We start from the raw sequence: 15,834 nt of genomic DNA on the forward strand, positions 1-15,834 counted from the left end.
CCTTAATTGTAGGGATAGACTTTATATCATCCGTCGATATAACTTGATCTAGAACGTCGATTTTGGGGAGCTTAACTATAAATAGAGAGCCTCCCCTCACTTGTAATAATCCATTTGTATCCATTGTATTCTTTGAAAGTGAATACAATTGAGAGTATTTACTCAAACACTTCTCGTGACTTTTTTTGTGGTTATTCTATTCATTAAGCCTTCTTTTGATTTGTGTTGCTTCCGCTATATAAATTGATGCCTTGGAGGAATTCTTTGTGAATCCTCAATTGTTTGGTGGTTAGGTTGACTTAGGCATGTTTGAAACGAAAGAACCACCTAAAGCCGTACGGATTGCGAGACTAAAGTTCTAGTCTCGTGACACTAGCTCTATGTAAAAATGAAAAAAAAAACTAAACTAAAAGTAAATTTTAACTCTATTTATTCTAATGGCTCTTAAAGGAGTTGGTTTTATATTATATATAGATTCACAAACTTCTCCTATTACAGAACTTATAGCTATGTCATTCAAACTTATTTCACTCAACATTTCTTAATTAAGTTCTTAGTTTACTAGTTTCACTATTACTAACATTAACATTCACTTATTATGTTTACTTACCATCAATCATTTACATTTATCACTTCCTTATTACTCATATCACTCAACACTTATTACAAACACTTGAGACATTTCACTTTTGTTTCACTATTAATCAGAAGTATTCATTATTATTTCTTATTAATTAACTTTAATACTTCACCTTTAATAAACTTTAGTAAAATACACTCGAGTACTTGAGATTCCAACCAAACACTATACACACTAAATACTAGGATCTTCAATATGCATTTACATGCTATGTCATAAGGCATAAACTACTGTCTTCACACTAACATTGTGTTCAACATAAGTGCGCACACTAATCCCTATGGCATGCCAATTGTACCCTCATTATTTCACTAAGGTTACAAGGGCAATTTGTTTATAAGATTATTTATTCATTATAAAATCCATATCACACATCATTTCCATACAACAATTCTTATGCAAACATATTCTCATTTTGTATTAAACACTTATTATTACTCGTTAACCAAGTTCACCTAGGACTACTTAGGAAGCCATTCAATACATATCACTTAGGTAATTTATATCACCAAAACACATTCAAGCATGTATATACATTTATATAAATTGCACTATCCTTTTTCTCAACAAGGCTTTATAGCCATCACTTGACAACATCACTAATAACACTTAACATATAATCATTTTATCTCCCATTTTAGACATTTCACATTTTCTACTTTAAGTCATTACAAGACATTATTAGCCTTATCAATAGTTTAACTTTTACCATTTACCAGTATTTCACTTCGTTGTATTGAATTAACTTAATGTATTTTTTGAAATTTAATCACTTATCACTTCTTATTGTCACTCTATTTTCTCTCTCTACACATATCATAGTATTTAATGTTCTTTCAACACTTTCTAAATTTTATTCTTACTAGACTAGACCAAATTTTACCTTAACAACACTTTCAAATTATTAACCATTTTTATCAACAATTATTAACTCATTATTTATTTCAAATTATTAGCAATGGATTTCAATAATTGCATTCACATTTCACTTCAGCTATTCTTAACTTCATTATTTATTTCAAAGTAAAAACTACAATATTGAAGGACAAATTAAGAAATCCAATAGTACTTACTTCTTTCAATGTGTCAAAAAAAACAATTATTAACTTCCTAATACCTTGAATTTTCTTCCACACAAACTTGAAAACATCATTTCCATCAAATCGTCATTTTCTCATATTAAAAAATATAACAAAAATTAGCATATAATATTTCCAAGCTTTCTCATAAAAATCAAACCCAAATATATGTTAAGTAATATGAAAAACACCATTATTTATATTATTGAAGTTCTTTCTCAATGTCTTCTATTTTCTCGCTCAAAAACTCATAAAAACCTAGACTAAAAATTATATGATTGATGATGAAAATGTGGTTAGAAGGTAATTTTATAAGTGACTACAACAAAATCTAAAAATGGGTGAAGATATTTTTGATAAAAAAAATGAAGGAGAAAGTAAGGAAGAGAAAGCTCACATGAAAGGCATGGTTGGCTACTCCTTAGCTGAAATTGAGTTCAATTAAAAAAAAATTCAAGTGGGCTAAAAGCCCAAGTCCAACTTTTAAACCTGATATTTCATAAATTGTGGCTCCTGTTGTAACTCATGGCCCATATGATACAAATGAATTTCATAATATTTCTACCATAAAATATCCTTTTATGATAAACTTATCATTTTGTTACTTTTGATTCTTTGTATAATTTCATCACAATAATAGGTAATTATCGAAACCAAATCTAATATCACTTATAATCTTTAATATAAATCAATGTAGGGTGAAAATTACATATTTTTCTCTTTATAATTTACAATTTAATCTATATATTTTTTTATCTTTCCAATTTAGTCTCAAAAGTTATTTTTCACTAAACTCATACTAATTCCAATTTATACTTATTTTAATTCATCAATAGTAATTCTCTTTTCTCATTTTGATTATATTTATATTTTAATCTTTAAACTTTTCAAAATTCAAAAAATTGTTTTCATAATTTTCTACCCAATTATCAAATTTGCTTTCATATGATTCCTTTATATGACTCATTTTCAAATTTTCTCACCAATTATTTGTATCTGCTGCAAGAATATTACTGTGTCAAATTGAAATTTTTGAGAAATTACAATTCAATACATGATTTTTCAAATAATTATAAAAAATATAAAAATATTTAAAAAATATAAAGAATTATAAGAACTTATAAAAGTATTTAAATTATTAAAAATTCATAAAAATAAAAATAATAAAAGCAATGTCTATGATGAACTTGGACAATAATTATTTGGGCTAAAATTAACTTAGAATAACCATCTGTCCATATTGTTAAATAATTTTAAAAATAATTTTAAAAATATTAAGAATTATATTTTTAATTTTTTTATAATTTTATAATTATTTAAAAAACCACGTTCAATGAATAAACATGTATGTATTTTTTAAAATAATAATTAAAAATTTATTTAACTTTTAGGAATTTTTATTTTTTAAATATTGGATAATATGACAACAATGCTACATCAATATGAGGTATAATGTCGTTGTTTGATTAATTTGTTAGCTATATCATTTCTAACAATAGAAATTGATAGAAATTTTTAATAGAAAATCTAATTTACTATTTGATCTAACCTACAATGACTAGTTTATTAATTTTTACCTAATAATTAATTAAAAGTTTATTGATAAAATTTCATATAATATGATTCGGTAAATTGTAGTAGTTTTTATCAATCAATCAATGATTTATCATTCAGATGAAATTTGGTTCAACATCTTCTTCAAATCAGCAAAATAAATGGACAAGAGAAAATAAATTTTATTTGCCGGTCACGTTATTATTATTGGGATTTTTTTATTTATATATTTTTATATTTTTTTGAAACCTTTTATTTTGTAATTATTGAATGAAATAAGTCTCAAAATTATATATAAACTTTGATTTAATGTGTAATCATATAGGTGAATTTTAATTTGCGGGTCATGTAATTATACACGTAAAACTCTAATTGTGGTTCAAATGTATACTTGAAACTTTAATTTTGATTTAATTATACATATTTAAAAAAATAGATACATCAATTTATTTTTAAATTAGATAAATATAATTATTTATGCATGCAATATATAAACATAAAATGATGTTATATCAATAATTGTATTAATAATTTACAAGAATTGGATCAAATCAAAAATTTATGTATAAAATTGCACAAAATTAAAGTTCATGTATACAATTGTACATTAAACCATAGTTTATGTATATTTTTGGGATTTATCCTTTATTGAATAGATGGTTTAACTAGTTAAATTGGGTGAATTGAAAATTGATAATGCAGTTGATTTAATCACCAATCGAATTCTTTTAAAATTAGTTGAATTTAATTAAATTATTTTTGTTGATTGAGTTTGAACTCGGTTGGCATCGTCATTGTTGCCGGTACAAGAGAAAATGGGTTTAAGCATATTGAAGCGCACTTATATTCCTATTTAAGGGCAGTGATTAAAGATGGCAAAAAAATTTGAATTTGATAGGTTTCGGCCCAACCCGATCCATGAGGGTCGGATTTTTTTTTTTGAGAAATAGGATTCAGACGGGTGAAACTATAAAAATAGTCTGTCAAGAGAGGTAAATCCGCTTTGCCTTGCCCTGGGATATTTTCAAAAAATTGCCCCTAATATATACATATATTAAATATTTTCTTTCAATAAAATACATATATAAAAAAATATATTAATATTTAAGTCTAAATTAAAAAATTATTCTTATATGCTTCTAAATAAAAAATAAAATAATTAAATTAATTTCAGGTCGGATCGAGATGCAGTTAGGCATTTTATTAAATTTTGAGTTTGGGCTTAGGGTGAGTTTTTTCTTAAGACTTGGGATTGGGTCGGGGCAAATTGGTCAAACTTCGGGTTGGGGTTGAGATAATTCATCTTGCCTCACACCGTTGCCATCCCTTATTGGGGTAGGGTTACGGTAGAGGTATCCATGGGTTAGGTAGAGACCCGATTCCAAAAAACTTTTCAAGTCCAGACTCGTTTTCGGCCAAGCTTGGTCTACTCAAAAAGCCCATTTTACCATTTAAAAAATAATAAAATGATAAAAATTATATTTTAATTGATATTTTATATATTTTTATAATTAAATTTAAATTTAAAAATATTTTTCATTGTTGAAATTGAACTCAGGGCAAGTGGACCCAAGGTGTGAAAATATTTATTTAAACTTAATCCTAGTCGAGTGAGATTTATAGGACCTTTGGACAAGTCTAGACTAAAGAGTAGTTTTTGAATTAAATTTTTTATTTAAATTTAAATTAATTTGAAAATTGAATACCAAAAGTACACCACACAAAAAACTTAAACCGATTATCCTACCATATAAATTAATTAAATCGATTGGATTTACTTAGCACAATCAATTTATGGACTTTTTCACCTAAACTTTCCTTTAGATGAATAGACATGTGTTGCCTTAATTTTAATTTTTTTAAGAATAAATATTAAAGTTAAAATTACGTCAATTTTATATGGATATATCGCTGGAAAGATTACAAATGTATTAATTTTTATCCTTGAAAAAAATTATTTCTCTCTATAAATAATATACAGATATCATAAATAAAGACTTTCCTTTTTCACGTCCTCTGTAAAACCCTAACTATCATTCGTTCCCCTCATTTCCCCCCTTTCTTTCTCTATATCTCTTCTTCGATTCATTCCTTCAATCATTCTCTATTTCAAAACCCTAAATACCGTTACAAGATCTGTTCTTGGTTCTTGCATGTTTGTATTTGGGATTAATCAACAAGTCTTCTAGGGTTTGTTTAATCGGAAAAAAAGAAAGAAAAAGAAAAGGAGGACGATTGTCAAGGCTGGCGGGTTTTCGGGTCAAGTAAATGGCGGATCCGCCTGGATTCCGCCTCGATGAGATTGCGCATCATTTCGAGGTCATTTCTTGCTCTGCTGCTCTTGCTAGTGTAGGATTGGATTTGATAGGTTTACCAAGTGGTGACCGTTGCGAACTGTGACCGACCAAGGAAGCCCGAGAAGTTAAAGCATGCTGAGCGTGCTACGTGTGCACCTCCCTTCTGATATACCAATTGTTGGCTGCGAGCTCACGCCTTACGTGCTCTTACGCCGACCTGACAAGACCGTTACAACCGATGATGTGCCTGAGTCGGCCCCTCTTGATGGCCACTTCTTGAGGTATAAGTGGTAAGTGTTTTTAAATCCGTTGAAGAATCTATCTTTTAGGTTTTTTATTGGTTGGTTGCGGGGGTTATGCCAATGGCTAGGCTAATTTCATTTAACTTTTCAAGTGGTATGAAATTTTTTATGTCTAATTAACAATTAAACTCTTTATTATTTATTTATTTATTTATTTATTTATTTCTTGGTTTATGTATTTTGGTTAGTTGTCATGTTGGCCAATTGGATTTTGAGCTAGTTCTTTTGGGTGTGTTATTATTTGATTGCTTTTTACTAAATGTGTGAACTGCTTTTTGTAGGTGGCAAGTGTTTGCATTATAAGACAATTTCTTAGATTCTATGTTTCATTCCTTTTTCTTTTTTTACTTTTTGGTGTTTTGGCCTTTGTGTAGTTCTCATTTTGATCAATGGGGGTTTGAGTTTGGTTTTTGGGTTTGATATATATGACTGTTTTTAGTAAATACAGTATATGTGACATTGTCGAGTTTTTCCGTAAGGGATGCGTGGAATTGAGGTCTATAAGTTGAGTTTTTCTACCTGTGCATTTGGAGATAGTGTGGTTGCTTTTTACTGGATTGCAATCTGTTTTTGTTACTCCGTGTTCTGGATTATCTTGTTTGTTTAGTGATGTGTTTATTTTTTAAATTCTTGAAGTATCAAGAAGTAGTTTCTTGAGTCTGATTCTGGCATTGAGTTTCATGCCATTTTGTTTGGTTTTACTTGGATTTAGTTTTCGCTGCTTGAGTCAAGATTGTTGCAATTGAGCTCTTTGTCTCTTTATGCGTCATAGACAAAACTAGGTTCAATGAGCTAGAATCTTCCATAGAAGGCAATAATTTGTTTCCTTTGTTTTCATTCTTGTGGCCACCTGGCACCACTACTCCTATGAAAGCTCGTAAGAACGTTTCAACATAGACTGAGAGTAACTACACTTAATATTTGATCATAGGAAGAAAGAGTTACCAGAAAGGTACTCCTAAGGCATTTAATGTGCTACTGGTAATTATCAAGCTTCTGCTATTTAAAGTAACTTGGGGTTGAACAAGTAAGTCTAGTTTTATTTCAAGAATTACCAGAAACTCCTGAAAAGGTAATAGAAACTTGAAATTTATAATGGTTGCCTTATGTTTCATCACAAAAGATCCTAGAACTTTAAACATTGGTTATGGTTTCAGTTTCGGTTTCAGTTACATGTAGTAATATAATAAAGATGTTTAGTAAAATATGAAGTTGAGTTTATTGATTGTTCAGTCCTTGTATGGTATTTAGGTCAACTTTATACTTTTGTTTTGTCATCAGTTACATGTAGCTATATAATAAGATTAAATTTATTGATTATTCAGTCCTTGGATGGTATTTAGGTCTTTTCATTTTAAGAAAAACTTTAACCACTATCAAATACAATCTTTATTATTGATTGATAAATGCTTTAGGCGCGTTGTAGTTTACCTAAACTTTGAGACGGTGAAATGACATTCTTATCGTGATTGCTGGATTCTTATATTGGAAAATGCATTTTTTTTACCTTTTCTTGTGCCCCTATTGCAAGTGTTTGCTAGAATTTGTTGTCTGCTTGTGGGATTTGCTGGGTGTTTATTTATTAAGTTGATTGTTTCGAAATTTTCTGTTCATATTACCTGTCTAATTTTTCTCCCTGTGTTTGTTTTGCAGGTATCGCATACAAAGTGATAGAAAAGTTGCTGTGTGTAGTGTACATCCCTCTGAGCAAGCCACGCTGCAGTGCCTTGGTTGTGTTAAGGCTAAAATAACTGTTGCTAAAAGTTATCATTGCTCTCCAAAGTGCTTCTCAGATGCGTGGCAGCATCACCGTGTTCTGCATGACCGTGCTGCAAGTGCTGTAAATGAAAATGGAAATGAGGAGGAAGAGATATTTGGTCGTTACAATTCCTCAGGTTCTGGAGTTATAAATGCTAGCTTAACAGGTTCAGCATCAAGCACTAGCTTGACAAATGGTTCAACACCTCTGTATCCTGCTGCAGTCACACAGAGGAGTGGTGGTGAAACCTGGTTTGAAGTTGGACGCTCTAAAACATATACACCAACAGCTGATGATATTGGCCATGTTCTCAAGTTTGAGTGTGTTATTGTAGATGCTGAGACGAAACAACCTGTTGGACACCCCAATACTATTTTGACATCTCGTGTTATTCCGGCACCTTCCCCTAGTCCTAGGCGCTTGATCCCTGTAAGTGGAGCTGATTTGTTGGGAAATCTACAGTCAGATGGTCGTGTTTCATCCTCTGGAAGTTTTACTGTCCTCTCTTACAACATCTTGTCTGACTCATATGCAAGCAATGAGTTATACAGTTATTGCCCTTCATGGGCTCTTTCTTGGCCATATCGCAGGCAGAATTTGTTGCGGGAAATTGTTGGTTATCGTGCAGACATTGTTTGTCTTCAGGAGGTAATACTCAGTTATATTTTGATGGTAGTTTGTTTCGGAAGTTTAATTTTTCCCTGAGACGCAGCTTTGGAATTCAGTGAACGACAAATAATTGCTATGTTTGATATTTACTTTCATATTTTGGATCGGGGATGTCTGACCTGCATTTTCATCTGTCTTGACTTAGATTTGGGTTTATGCTCGATTTTATTCTCTTTTTTAGATGATAAACACATAGACACTTACTAGTGATGCTAGAAGGAAATTGTTTTACCCTCCCTATACCTATTTTAAGAATAAAGGTTTGAGTTTTAAAAACTGAGAAGAGTTCTTAGTTAAATGATAAGCAATGTTCTTGAATGCTAGAACTTCTTAGTCGGTAGGTTCATCTAATCATCAGCTGGAAATTTTCTTCCTCCTTTGAGCATCTAGGTGACATGTCTCAGTATCAACTGTTCTCATTTTTGCAGGTGCAAAATGACCATTTTGAGGAATTTTTTGCCCCTGAGCTGGACAAACATGGATATCAAGCTTTATACAAGAGAGAGACAAATGAGGTTGCTTAAGAACTACATGATCCTCATTTCACTGGTTTATGATGTTACTTTTTAATGTTTTTAATGTATAATTTATGTTGTTCATAATGCAGGTTTACAGTGGAAATATCCATACAATTGATGGTTGTGCCACATTTTTCCGTAGAGATAGATTTTCCCATGTCAAAAAATATGAGGTTTGGAAGTATTTTTATGTGGAGTATGAATTTATACATGCATTTGTTGTGCTAAAGTAAATCATGTCTTTGCAGGTTGAATTTAATAAGGCTGCTCAGTCGTTGACTGAGGTTGCCGTTCAAACTACCCAGAAGAAAGCTGCTTTAAATCGTTTGGTTAAGGTAATAAATACTTGCAACTAATTTTAATCTATATCCTTTCTCTTATGGTAAATATTTCTCTAATGCTAATGCTAATAATACGATAAAAACTCTTTGTTTGCAGGATAATGTTGCACTAATTGTGGTTTTGGAAGCAAAGTTCAGTAATCAGGGAGCTGACAATCCTGGGAAGCGGCAGCTTCTTTGTGTGGTAAGGATTGTTAATTTTGTTCTTCTTATTGTATATCTCTAGCCTTATCTATTATTGTCTGCTGTAATGTGCATGATTTTTCTTTAGTGCCTTATTTATGATAAAAATATGAATCATATTGTTAGTGGTAATTGTTAATATGCACAATCACATTCTAGCAATTAGAATTACCAGAATTCATGGAACTTCCCCCTATTTCATTATGACTAACGAACTCCTGATTCAGATAAGATATTTGATTCTTAGGTTGTTGGCATTTTGATTCTTTTAGAACCCAAAATTGTTTCAGAATGACATGGAAATGTTGAGCATGCTTATTCCTTCTAGCATTTGGGCTATTCTTTAGATTCATGAAAGTAGACTTGATTAAATGATGATATTCTTTGCAACTCTTTCATAATTTCTAGGTGCTTCGTGTAACTATTTCCTACTGTTCCTGGTTTTGGAATACAGGCAAACACACATGTAAATGTTCCACAAGAGCTAAAGGATGTCAAAATCTGGCAGGTTCTTATTCTTCTCTTATTTTTACAGTTACTTGCATATTCCTATAATGCAAAAGTTCACTCAGTTTGGTTCCCTTTGTTTTAAATGTTAAATTAGGTGCATACGCTCTTAAAGGGATTGGAGAAAATAGCTGCAAGTGCAGACATTCCAATGTTGGTGTGTGGGGATTTTAATTCTGTTCCTGGGAGGTAAAATCATTAGCCTTAACATGATGTTAGATTATTTAGTGCTTCTTCAGATCCATTATATATGCGATAGGCTACTTTTGCAACATTTAATGCACTGTTTAATTTTCTGCAGTGCACCCCATTCCCTTCTTGCTATGGGGAAGGTAGATCCAATGCATGCAGATTTGTTGGTAGATCCTCTTGCAATTTTGCGACCTCACAGCAAGTTGACTCATCAGTTACCACTGGTAAACTCTCTTATATTCATGAACTGCTTCCAGATTTTGCTCATGTTTTTAGCCTTACTGTCACTGTTAGTGATGTTTCGATATTAGTTTTAAGAAAACAAAGGAAACAACCTTCAGTTGAAAAAGGTTAGCAGGGTTATAAAACGTACCACAGATTCTGCTTTGACATTCTAAAGTTTTTCAAACAGGTTAGTGCTTACTCATCTTTTCTAAGAGGTGTTGGTCTGGGTCTGGAGCAACAGAGGAGAAGAATGGACCCCACAACCAATGAACCTTTATTCACAAATTGCACGAGAGATTTTATTGGCACTCTAGACTACATACTTTACACAGGTCGGTTTATCGTACCTGAATCAATTGGTTGTATGCAAATTTCTATTTTTGTGTAATTAATTTGTATGTAGTGATTGCAGCTGTTTATGACCCAGTTTTTTTGTGGTTTCAGCGGATTCATTGACAGTTGAGTCATTATTGGAGCTCTTGGATGAGGATAGCTTGAGGAAAGACACAGCACTTCCTTCTCCAGAGTGGTCCTCTGATCATATAGCTCTGTTAGCTGAATTTCGGTGTGTGCCTAGGCCTAGACGCTGACACTTTTAAGGTATGCAGTTATGTTCTTTGATTTTAAATGATACACAATATATGACAACTGAGCCGGTGATTTGTTAGCTGATACATACAGTGTATGTGCAGAACATGAAATGGCCGGAGGTGTAGTGAAAGATTGTTGGTTGTTTAGTTGTTGGAAGATGGGGCGAGAGAAGAGCAGCTGATGGATAGATATAAAAGGTAAAATTGTAAGAATGGGTAGATCATGCCTACGCATTTGTTTTTCAAGGCATCTCATCGAGGGATCCTTGCTGTGATCTGCTGCTTTGTAATATGTTGTCACACAGCTCTGTTTCATAGAAAAATCATTGTTATGCCTTTTTCATTTTCATATATTTTTTCCCCTTTCAATAGAAATATGATGGGTCCAGCGGCTCGGTATAATCAATGAACTGTACTTCTAAGTTCTTCCATTTTGGTGTTTCGGGGAAATGAAAGCTGGTACTCTGATAATTGCAAAAAAAAAAATGATCTGATTATCTAGAAAAATTGCAAATGTTAAAATTTGATATTTGAACATCAGATTTGTTAATCTTCATTTTCTAAGATTAAGGTGTTTCCATCATCATTTTAAGTGGAAGATCCTGGGGGCCCATTCGTAAACTGATAAACAGAGGCTGAGAGTACTCTGCTCAAGGGGATCCAAGGTTTCTGGTCGAAGAAGATTCCTGTTAGCCCTCCGTCCACGCACACCATCGCGTAAGCAGGACTGGGTTCCCTGTGCCAGAACAGAAATTCGTGTCTTCTTCTTATTTGTGACCGTTGCTGACCTCGCCCGCAGCTACGCGACTCTTTCTTAGCAATCAGATCAAGTTAATCTCAAGAGCAGACCCTCTCAAGTTTTTAATGACGAGTTCTTTAAAATTTTAGGTCTTACAAGTGTTTTGAATAAATTTTACAGAACAAGAAATTAAACTATTGCTATAAGGGCGTTTTTTGTAGGGTTTAAATCATTTTCTAAAAGTAAATTGAAAATTAGAATATATCTAGAACTTTAAAATGGACTAGGGTTAAAAAAACTTGGATATGTTGAAATAATTTTAAGGTAATTATATAAAAAATATATAAAATTTTTAAATACTAAAATAATATAATAATTTTAAAGTTTTAAAAGGTAATATAGGTGCATCTAAAATGGGTTTAGGTTGGTTTTTTATAAATATGGATTGGTTTGAATAAAATTTTAAAAATAATATTAAAATAATATTAAAAAATTGATTAATTATAAAAATGAGTTGGGGGACATTAATTACGAAAATGTGTTGTTTATTATAGTGTTTGTTGGTGTCGCTTGACACACTGGTAGCACCACCTCACTTTTTAGCCAACCATATAATAATTATGTTTTTTTTTTAAATAATTTTTTATTGGTGCTGCCACTGTGTCAGGCGACACCGTTATGCATATAAAATCACCCATAAAAATACGAGTATATTATGGTGGGACAAAAAAATATTTGTTTATTGGTGCCAGCTGACCTGCTTGAATTTTGAAAAAAATCCATCAGAAAAAAATACAATTAAATTGTAAAAAGTGACTGATGTTAGATGTTGTTGCCGGTGTGTCAGGCGGCACTAGTTTGAAAATTTGGGCTGTACAATGCCATCTGGTAGCACCTCTCCCCCATATAAATCCCATCCTCAGCCAAAATATTATTTCCCTGTGTTTAAGAGAAAAAAAAGAAGAAAAGGAAAAAAAAAATTGTGTTTAGCATAAGGGAAGATAATAAAAAAAAAATTGAAAAAAATTATTTAGTAATACGGGAGAGGAAAAATTGGTTTACCAAATTGAGAAAGAAAAATGAGTTCTTAGAAATCAAAATTGAAGATCAACATATTTGCTTTTTATTTTAGACTTCAAATATTAAGTTAGAGTCTATAAGATTAGTTTGTAATTATTTTTATGTAATTATATTATATTATATTTTATATTGATAATTAGTAATATGATATGTAAGTTAAAATTTATCAATACGACACAATTCAATCTCATATTTAATATTTTAATTTTTACTCAATATTTGCCTAAATTTTAATTTAATACCTAAACCGAGACTAATTTTATTTCTTTATATTTAATTCTTTATTTTTATACAAATTTCACTTTAGACTAGATTTAACTCTCTTAAATCTCTAAATTTCAAAATTTTCACAATTTAGTCCCTATTACTCAAAACTTATAATTTATTTTACACTTCAATCCCTTTTTCATTTCTAACTTAAAATTCTATCAATTTAGTCCCTATTACTTAAAATATTCAACATGGACAACATCTAAAATTTTAATAATTTCTAAACTTTCAACATAAATTGTGTAGTATTTAATACTGAGATTCTAGAAACATAAAAATTACAAGAAAAGAGACTAAATTAACTAATTGATTGAGCTTGGAACCTTGAAACCCTAATTCTCCTTCTTTCTGCTTTTCTTTCCTTTTTCTTTCTTTCCTTCTCTGTTTTGTTTTTGCTTTGTTCTTTCAATTCTTTTTCTTTCTTTTATTTTGTTTAGTTATTCTTTCAATTATTATAATAATAATATAATATAATATAATATAATAGATATACTTATATATTAAGTATTTCATATATTATTATATACATATGTATTTTATTTTTACACATGTACACACAATCACCATACACTTGTTAATTAAGGTTTAATTTCTTATTTAGTCCTTTCACTTTTTCTCTAATCTATGATTAAACTTTCACCCTTTATGCAATTTAGTCTTTTACCTAATTACTCTTAATTCAAGCTAATTCACCTAACCATAACCTAATTAACTACACAACTAACTTTGTAAATATTTTACATAAATATTTACAAACCTGTTTTCCGAAAACATAGACCCGAAAATACACTTTCCGATTACCCGTGACTATCGGGTCGTTACATTAAAACTATCATAATCTATCCCTACAACTTAAACACAAATATAATCTTTACAAACAAAAATATAATCTTAAATATTAAATCTAAAAATTAACAAAAAATTAAAATATAAACATATATATAATATAAAAAGTTATTATAACAAAAAATAAAAAAACATATTCAAGCGTTTAAGTAGTAAACATATATATAAAAAATAAAAGAGTAAACAATTTTTTTTTTTTGTTTTTCTTCCTCAGTTTCGAACTGAGATAAGGACCAAGGGTTTAAGTAGTAAAAAAGAAAAAGGAAAAAAAATGAAAGCTGATAAAAATAGCTGTTTGGGAGGGGGGGGAGGGAGGAGAGCCGATGATTGATTCAAATGGTGTCGCTTGACAATAAAAAAATTTATTTTTTTTGTTTTAATTTTTTTTCTGATAGGCTTTATGTTTTTTAAAATATCGAGTAGTGTTGCTTGACGCATCGGTGACACCAATAAAAAAATTATTTTTTTTCAATGTTTTTCCAATATGAATGCACATATTTTCACGGGCATTTTTATAAATATATATTGGTGTCGCCTGACATAATGACGACACCAATAAATTTTTTTTAATAACTAGATAATTGCAACGTGATTGAGCAAAAAGTGAGGTGGTACCATCTGACACACCAATGACACCAAAGAACACTAACAAACACCTTATCTTCGTAATTAATTTATTTTTATAATTAATTAATTTTTAATATTATTTTTATAAAAAAACAGGGAAGAGTCTGAAATATTTTTTCAACTCATATTTTAGTTAAAAATGTTATTACGAATTTTTTTATAGAACTTTTAAAATTTATAAGTGATACAAGTATAATTTATGAAAAGAAGTTTGAATTTTTTTTAAAAAAAATTGAATTATTTAAAAAATTAAATATTTTTAAAAGAATTGAATTTTTCAAAAATATAATATTAATATTTTAAAGAAAATTTTAGAATTTTCTAATACTATAATATTTTGTTGTTTTTGAATGTTCATTTAATAATATTTTTAAAATATAAACAATTTATTTATTTTAAAATAGTCAACTCATTCGTTGCTTATTCAAAACATTTTGGTTATCTTGAAAGGAGCTAAATCTCTCTCATATGATCTCATAATACAACATTTACCTTTTAAGTTAATTTTTATATATAAATAAAATTACTTATAGAGAAATTATTTTTTAGAAAATAATTTACGCTTTCGAAGTAATAAGTTATTCTACAGGAAAAATGGCTTAATTTACGTTGTCTTGTAAGTCATTTTCCGTTGACCAAATTATTTTCTCTTAAACAAACACAAGAAAATGCAGAAAATATTTTTCGTAAAACTTTTTACATGTAAATAAACGGATCTTTGAAGAGTTTGAAAGTAGCACAAACTGGGGTTGGAACTTGAAACAATAGAGAATACATGATATAACAAGTTTAGGTAAACTATAAAAATGGCCACTAAATTATTTCATTTGTTCTATTTTGGTCATTAAACTATTATTTTTCTGACTTAATCATTAAAATTTTCGAAATAAAATATTTGGATCACTCAAAGCTAATTTGAGTTTTTTGGTCTAATAACAAATTTAGCCCCCAATGTTTACATGTTATATCAATTTGATTCTAAATAAAAAATATTCAACAATTTTAGCCCTCAATGTTTACAAAACTTGTCATTTTAGTTTGAATTCTAAAAAGTTTAATAAATTTAGTCCTCAAAATTTACAAAATTTGTCAATTTAGTTCTAATTCTAAAAAAAATTAATAAATTAATTTTTGGTCCTTTACAAAAATTAATAATTTAAGCTTCTTAATCTAGAAATATTAGATTTAGGTTTCAAAATTTTATAATTTTATCCTATAATATAAAATTTCTAACGTCGTCTTTGGCATAAATTGTTTTTATACACCCTATTTACGAGCCCAAGACATGAAAAAGAGAAGAAAGGAATGAAAAGAACATTGTATAGTAATGATATTTAAAATATTACAATTGATGAAGCAAAGTTGATTACAAATCTTTGGTAGAGGCTGCAACAACTAGCCAACCAATTTATAATA

General features: G+C 29.8%; 1 protein-coding gene across 2 annotated transcripts; it reads left to right on the top strand.

The window, feature by feature from the left end:
• The first annotated feature begins 5,226 nt into the window (after window positions 1-5,226).
• On the top strand, window positions 5,227-11,262 carry LOC107948232 (carbon catabolite repressor protein 4 homolog 1). 2 transcript variants are annotated; one of them, XM_016882708.2, is made up of 12 exons: window positions 5,227-5,860; window positions 7,526-8,279; window positions 8,729-8,815; window positions 8,908-8,991; window positions 9,067-9,153; window positions 9,257-9,343; window positions 9,797-9,850; window positions 9,947-10,038; window positions 10,151-10,265; window positions 10,454-10,598; window positions 10,711-10,866; window positions 10,959-11,262. In XM_016882708.2, exons 1-11 carry the CDS (start codon window positions 5,703-5,705, stop codon window positions 10,854-10,856), a joined length of 1,809 nt encoding a protein of 602 aa, XP_016738197.1. In that variant the 5' UTR covers window positions 5,227-5,702; the 3' UTR covers window positions 10,857-10,866; window positions 10,959-11,262. The 2 variants fall into 2 exon arrangements, with proteins under 2 accessions (XP_016738197.1, XP_040967271.1); XM_041111337.1 differs by having other exon boundaries at window positions 5,259-5,851.
• The last annotated feature ends 4,572 nt before the right edge of the window (window positions 11,263-15,834 follow it).

This window comes from Gossypium hirsutum, chromosome A04, assembly GCF_007990345.1.
Source record: "Gossypium hirsutum isolate 1008001.06 chromosome A04, Gossypium_hirsutum_v2.1, whole genome shotgun sequence".
Taxonomy (NCBI): Eukaryota; Viridiplantae; Streptophyta; class Magnoliopsida; order Malvales; family Malvaceae; genus Gossypium; species Gossypium hirsutum.